Raw genomic sequence first — 7,209 nt, forward strand, 5'->3', positions numbered from 1 at the left:
CGAATGAAACGCTGCCGGCCCGACGACCCTATGGCCTCTTTTCTGGGCCAGTGAATAAAAACAAGTGTTTTTTTCCACCAGGCACCGAGATGTCATTTTCTCTTAGTGTAAAAAAAAACTGCTAAATCTGTGTTACACAAACATCAAACATAGGGGTTATATAAGTATGCAAATCTTTTGCTTTATATAAATCTGCTTTTAGTCATTTATTTTCTCATGGTTGTCCTAGTAATGTGTGGTATTCGTTACTGATACTTTGTCTTTAATTATTAAGCACCCCATAAATTGCAAATAGGTTCTGTATAGTGAATCATCTGTTTTGATTTAATAAATATGTTGCTTTCTTTTATTTTAAAGGGGTTTAAAGGGATAGTTCACTCATAAATTAAAAATGTGACCTTATTTTCTTACCCTTGACTTGTTTCAAACCAAAGAATACATTTTGAAGAATGTTGGAAACCTTAAACTATTGACTTTTCCATAGTATTTGCGTTTCCTACTTTAGGTGTTGTGGTTACCAGTTTGCAAAATTCTTCAAAATATCTTTTGTGTTGGGAAAAAAAAAATCTCAAATTGCTTTGAAACAAGTCAAGGGTGAGAGAGTTTTGGGGTGAACTATCCCTTTAAATGGAATCGTAATGGATGAACCTGACCAGTGTTTAATATTAAACATTTCTATTTAAACCTAAACATGATTGTGCTTTGGTTTGTTATGCTTCTTTTTTTTTAACATGCAATTCATGTTCAATCGTATACTCAGAAATGGAGTTTCATTTAATCAAGTAATACACTGCTTGGCCAAAAACAACTTTGTTGAATAAGCAAGAAGAATCTGTTATTGGATCAGTATTGTAGTGATGAATATTTCTGGCAACAATTCTACCTTATAGTTTTAAATATTTGGCAACAATTCTTTTAACCCAACTAAGTCAGAAGATTAAAGACATATTCCAGAATGACAATGCCAACCATATTATTAATATTATTCGGAGGCGTTTCCAATAATCAACACACATCTCAGCCAAAAATGAATGCAACTTATCATGGAAATATACTTTTAAGGTCAAACATGACATGACAAATGCTCACCATAATCAAAGCTAGAATATTATAGTGTGCAACTATTTTATTTTTAAGCCAAGCAGTGCATAAAGCCATTTTTCATTGTATGAAGGCCTGTAGAAATAACAGCCTGACAAGTTAATAAATGAATCCCTTCCCCCAGTTTGTTCAATTACATCATGGATGAAGTATCTGGCGGAGCGTCCCTGCTGAAACTGGGTGGATGTTTGGAAAGTCGTGTGGAGAACATGGAAGAAACAAATCGATTCACAAGCCTTGTTTATATTCTGCGTTTTTGACTGGCAGAAGGGGCAGCGGGAACTTTACTTTGAACTGCAACGCAAATCTCATTGATTTTGGTGAGGGCTTTATGCAGTGCATGCTTTAAATGTGTGTGATTTGTATTCTTTGATTAATTATATTTGCAACATTAAATGTTCATTAATAAGTGTTAAATTATTCACAACTTGCATGCACAATGTGATTAAAGGTCCTTGTTTAAAAAAATAACGTACATATGGAATGAATGTACCATTGAAATCAAAATTATTGGCCCTCCTGTGATGTTTGTTTTTCTTTTTGTTGTTGTTGATGTTTAACAGAGCAACGAATTTTTCACAGTATTTCCTATAATATTTTTTCTTCTGGAGAGCATCTTATTTGTTTCATTTCGACTAGAATAAAAAATCTTTTACATTTTTTCCAACCATTTTAAGGTCAAAATTATCCCCCTAGCATTGGCTACAGAACAAACCACTGTTGTCTATTAACTTGCCTAATAACCCTTACTTACCTAGTTACCTAGTTACGCCTTTAAAATACTCTTTAAGCGGAATATTAGAATCTTAAAAAACATTTAGTAAAATATTATTTACTGTCATCATGGCAAACTTATAAGAAATCAGTTATTAGAAATAAATTATTGAATGTGTTTGCGGGATAATGCGATTAAAGCTGCTTGTTTCTGTATTACGTGTATGTACAGAAAAGCCCCAATAGAAGAGGAACCGGGCCTTCTGCTGTGTTTGCAGGCGCAGCTGCATCATGCATCAGTTACCGCTGGCTGTTTGCCTGCTGCTGTCTCTGCTGAGTGTAGACTCATCCAAGAAGGGACGCAACTTGACTATCCATTCCTCACAGCTCAGCTGCAGTCTGCCAGGCCCTCAGGGGCCCCCCGGGAGTCCAGGTTCAGCAGGTCCCAGCGGAGGAATGGGCAAGATGGGTATGCCAGGTGTTGATGGGCAGGATGGCGAGGATGGAGACGGGGGTGAAAAGGGAGAGAAGGGTGAAGCATATTTGTTATGGCTGTCATAATGTAATGAAAAATATACAGTACTGTGCAAAAGTCTTAGACCACTAGTATTTTCACAAAAATAAAAGTTTAAAGTCAGTTATTTCTAGATTTTTCTATAGTGTGTCAGTATAAAGTAACTCAATATACATTTCCAAACATTATTTTTGTTATTAAATCCCAATTTGCTGTTTCAAAATAGCAATTTGCACTCACGGGCCACTTTATTTGGTACACCTTACTAGTGCCGGGTTGGACCCCCTTTTGCCTTCAGAGCTGCCTTAATCCTTCATGGCATAGATTCAACAAGATACTGGAAATATTCCTCAGAGTTTTTGCTCCATATTAACATGATAGCATCACGCAGTTGCTGCAGATTTGTCGGCTGCACATCCATGATGCAAATCTCCTGTTCCACCACATCCCAAAGGTGCTCTATTGGATTGAGCTCTGGTGACTGTGGAGGCCATTTGACTACAGTGAACTCATTGTCATGTTCAAGAAACCAGTCTGAGATGATTCATGCTTTATGACATGGCGCATTAGTAGCCATCAGCAGATGGGTACACTGTGGTCAAAAAGGTATGGACATGGTCAGCAACAATATTCAGGTAGGCTGTGGTGTGATGACGCGATGCTCAATTGGTACTAATGGGCCCAAAGTTTGACAAGAAAATATCCTTCACACCATTACACCACCACCACCAGCCTAAACTATTGATACAAGGTAGGATGGATCCATGCTTTCATGTTGTTGATGCCAAATTCTGACCCTACCATCTGAATGTCGCAGCAGAAATCGAGACTCATCAAACCAGGCAACGTTTTTCCAATCTTCGCTTGTCTGGTTTTGGTGAGCCTGTGTGAATTGCAGATTCAGTTTACTGTTCTTAGCTGACAGGAGTGGCACCCGGTGTGGTCTTCTGCTGCTGTAGCCCATCCGCCTACAGTTACTGTTGCCTTTCTATCAACTCGAACCAGTCTGGCCATTCTCCTTTGACCTCTGGCATCAACAAGGCTTTTACACCCACAGAATTGCCACCCACTGAATATTTTGTTAATGAGCAGTTGGACAGGTGTACCTAATAAAGTGGCCGGTGAGGGTAAATTTCCAAACATTATTTTTGTCATTAAATTGCGATTGTCATATAAAATCGAAAACTGCTTCAAAATAGTTATATAGCTTAAAGCTTTTGTCATACGTAATATTTTTAAAGACTTCTAAAGTTGCTAAAAAAACATTTATCCATTCTCAAATGTAAGGTGAGCAGGGCCGTCCTGGATACCCCGGCAAACATGGACCACTGGGACGGCCAGGACTAGTTGGAAAGGCAGGTGTAAGGGGCCCAAAAGGTGTGCGAGGGCCTCCTGGAGTGTCCGGAGCTGCTGGGGTCAAAGGAGAACCGGGAGATGTCGGAGAAATCGGTCCTCCCGGAGGCTGCGACTGCGGAGCCGAAGCACGATCTGCTTTCTCGGTTGCTGTGACCAAGAGTTATCCTAAAGAACGAACTCCCATCCGCTTCAACAGAATATTAATGAACGAGGGCGGACATTACAACGCCACCAGTGGCAAGTTTAACTGCGTTATTCCCGGTGTTTATTACTTTACGTATGACATCACGTTGGCGAATAAACACCTGGCAATCGGACTCGTCCATAATGGTCAATACAAGATCCGAACATTCGATGCAAACACCGGAAACTATGATGTGGCCTCGGGATCGACGATTCTCCGGCTGCAGAAAGGAGATCAGGTGTGGCTTCAGATCTTCTACTCAGAGCAAAATGGACTGTTTTTCGATCCATTCTGGACTGACAGCCTTTTCACGGGATTTCTCATTTTTGCTAATCAGGCTGAGCCACCGAATGAGGTGAAGAAGATGATGAACAATTCTGGATCATCTTGATTTTGGGTTTAAAACGAAACACTCAACACTCAACAATTAAAGGAACACTCATGTTAGTGCGAAATAGACCCATTTTACAACTCCCCAAGAGTCAAACATTTTGACCTATTTTTTTTAATCCATTCAGTCAATCTGGCGAGAGCACTTTTAGCTTAACTTAGTGTAGCCCCGCCGGTCCTACACCACCCAACTCGCTCCGAGCTGGTATCGAACCGGTGACCTTCCGCATGGGAGTCGGGTGCTCTACCAAGGAGGCTAAAGACCATGGCCGCTAGCATCTGTCGCTAGAGCACCTTTAGAGGTCAGAGGAGTGAGGTTTACCTGCACAGCACTCACTAGCTTGCCTCCGTTACATTAGCATTGATTTGAAATAGACCATCAATTCAATTTAGCTAAAAAAAAAATCAAAAAAGTGTTCTTATTTAAAACTCTTCTGTAGTTACATCGTGTACTAAAACTGATGGAAAATTAAAAGTTGTTATTTTCTAGACCAGGCGTCAGGAACCTTTTTTCAGCAAAGAGCCATTTCGAATTTTTTTGGCAAATGCATTTTTTTAAAGAGCCATTAGGGATATATATAAAGCATCACATGTTGAGCAAGTCCATGTATTAATAAAGGACAATTTGTAGAATTTCTTTCTTTTCACCACTCATGAACATTAATTGTTTGTATTTTATGGCGCAAGGTTACCACAGAAATGTAAATGGCATGCCCTTTATTGGTGTCGCGATTCACAGCACACGCGCATTGATTAAAACGTCCTTTTATTCTTATTCATTTTGCTGTAAAAATATACAATAAAAAGGTCATTTTAATTGTATTTTCAAAAGGAAACTGATTTTTAGTGACAGTTATTATTTTTTATTGAAGGGAGACAGCTGGAGAGCCACATATTTTTGGTCAAAGAGCCACATGTGGCTCCCGAGCCATAGGTTCCCTACCCCTGTTCTAGACTGATAAGGCTAGGTATCATTCCGGCGTACTAATCAAGGAACTTTGCTGCTGTACCATGTCTGCAGTAGGCACAATGATGATATGCAGTGCTATTACCTTGTTATTTAGCTGCGGACTAATTTCAGGCGCTGTGAAATATCATTGCGAAATGTTACCGTATGTTCACACTGCTGCCAGCGAGACCATCAAAGTAGCCAGAAGTCATTCACTTTCAACAGTGTGGACAGTGTGACCATTAAGAAGAATGGAAATCAAGTCAACTTTATAGTAATTAACTATGACTGGTTTCGGCAACAAACCTCAATAGTATCTGTTTACGGACTGCAAGAGATGGGCATCAAATGAAGGGCTTTACTTGTAGTAGAGGCGTAACTTAAAGTTATCGAGATCCCATTGAACCATGCAAGATGTCACAACGAGATGGTGGAAAAATTCTTTCCCGAGAACAATTTCAGCAAATGTTTTCATGCGTTTGCTCCAAATTGATCTACAACCTATTCATTTGATACATTATTAAATTAATTCATTTAGCAACTCCACACACTCACTTTCTCACCCGTTTTGTCATGGCAGTTGGTCTACTCTGTATCGCCCCCTGTTGTTGCAAATAACAGTACAATGGTGAGCACATCGAGTTGAAACTGAAAGCCTCCACAACTAGGGTTGGAGTTTTTGTAGATGTTTCTAACTGTGAGGGTTGGAGTAGGTGTAGACGTTTATAACTGTGAGGATTGGGTTTAGGGTTGGAGTAGGTGTAGACGTTAATAACTGATGGGTACAGTGCCATCTTATCGACAATATAGTTTAAACGTGGGTCTCAATAACTTCAAGTAAAGCCTCTACTACAAGTTATGCCCCCATTATGTTATGCCCCTCTCTTGCAGTCTGCAGACAGACCCTAACTGAATGTACAAGTCCACCGCTTGAGGGGATTCCAGAGAATGGAGTCCAATAAACTTTGGTTCCGACTACATTAGTTCACTAGCAAAATAAAACCAGAGGTTGATTAATGCTTTGCGGGTTTCCCAGTTTGTAATGAAAGATGCAGACACAGTAACGTCACTGTGAAGACCAAGGTTATTAAATGTGTTCTATGAACAGCATGTTGAAATAGGACTTGCACTTAAAAATGGACACAAAACCCTCACTGCACTGCTTTTAACTGGTATGTAAACATGTTCGATTGTCAGAGAGTCAACAGCAGAGTTTGAGCTAGTGACGTTATCGCCAGCAGAGGTGTGAATGCATGATTAGTTTTGGGTCTTGACCCTGATTGTCATTGTTATCAAATGATCCCTGAAATCAGTGTTTAAAGACTCTCCACATCAGTATTAGAACAAAAGGACAAAGCACAGACAAGAGAAAGAGTGTTGTGGAGTGATGCACTTATAAGAGATTAACGTGATCTGCCCAGACGATTGATCCCAATCTCAGGCCCCAAAAATCAAAACAACCTTTCACCACAATGGACCTTTAGCCACGTTGTTCTCTTTGATACTGGACACACATAACCTTTGATCTTGAACAGGTCCGTTAATGTTAATGATCCTGTTAATGACTGTTTTTTTTTCTATTTCTGTTGTTTATTTGCTATTTACAGCTAATCTTGTATTTCACTCCGGTTCAAAGGTTTACTATGGCCTTGTCCTGTTGGCACATGTTAGAGGAGATCTGTCCAAAACCCTATAAATCTGAAGGAACATTTTGACCAAACAGCAGGCTGGTGTCTTCATCAACTGAGTATGGGGGTCTGTGAAAATGATTGAGAAAATACATGAATAAGTATTTAAAATATTAGAATAATAATAATTAAGGGTGGCAAGGTGGATCAGTGGTTAGCACTGCCATCTCACAGCAAGAAAGTCGCTGGTTCGCGTCCCAGCTGTCAGTTTGCATTTCTGTGTGGAGTTTGCATATTCTCCCCGTGTTGGTGTGGGTTTCCTCCAGGTACTCCGGTTTCCCCCACAGTCCAAATACATGCGCTACAGGTGAAT

The 7,209-nt window shown here is 39.8% G+C and overlaps 2 protein-coding genes across 3 annotated transcripts in view; both read left to right on the forward strand.

Moving 5' to 3' along the window:
- Positions 1 to 690, forward strand: part of slu7 (SLU7 homolog, splicing factor) — a 14,499-nt gene extending 13,809 nt beyond the window's left edge. Inside the window, exon 16 of the mRNA XM_056472714.1 lies at positions 1 to 690. This exon is cut by the window's left edge and continues 126 nt beyond it. Coding sequence (XP_056328689.1) covers positions 1 to 54 — 54 coding nt within the window. The 3' untranslated portion in view covers positions 55 to 690.
- A 560-nt stretch (positions 691 to 1,250) lies between these two features.
- c1qtnf2 (C1q and TNF related 2) lies at positions 1,251 to 6,928 on the forward strand. Of its 2 annotated transcripts, none has more exons than XM_056472898.1 (3): positions 1,251 to 1,421; positions 2,048 to 2,347; positions 3,617 to 6,928. In XM_056472898.1, exons 2-3 carry the CDS (start codon positions 2,107 to 2,109, stop codon positions 4,258 to 4,260), a joined length of 885 nt encoding a protein of 294 aa, XP_056328873.1. In that variant the 5' UTR covers positions 1,251 to 1,421; positions 2,048 to 2,106; the 3' UTR covers positions 4,261 to 6,928. The 2 variants fall into 2 exon arrangements, with proteins under 2 accessions (XP_056328873.1, XP_056328874.1); XM_056472899.1 differs by having other exon boundaries at positions 2,094 to 2,347.
- Positions 6,929 to 7,209: the final 281 nt, after the last annotated feature.

Source organism: Danio aesculapii, chromosome 14 (genome assembly GCF_903798145.1).
Source record: "Danio aesculapii chromosome 14, fDanAes4.1, whole genome shotgun sequence".
NCBI classification, from domain to species: Eukaryota; Metazoa; Chordata; class Actinopteri; order Cypriniformes; family Danionidae; genus Danio; species Danio aesculapii.

Bases quoted from the DNA above. Each gene is read 5' to 3' on its own strand.
- c1qtnf2 (XM_056472898.1), top strand. From the start codon at position 2,107: ATGCATCAGTTACCGCTGGCTGTTTGCCTGCTGCTGTCTCTGCTGAGT. The intron at 2,348-3,616 runs GTGAAGCATATT...CTCAAATGTAAG, and splicing joins GGGTGAAAAGGGAGAGAAGG to GTGAGCAGGGCCGTCCTGGA.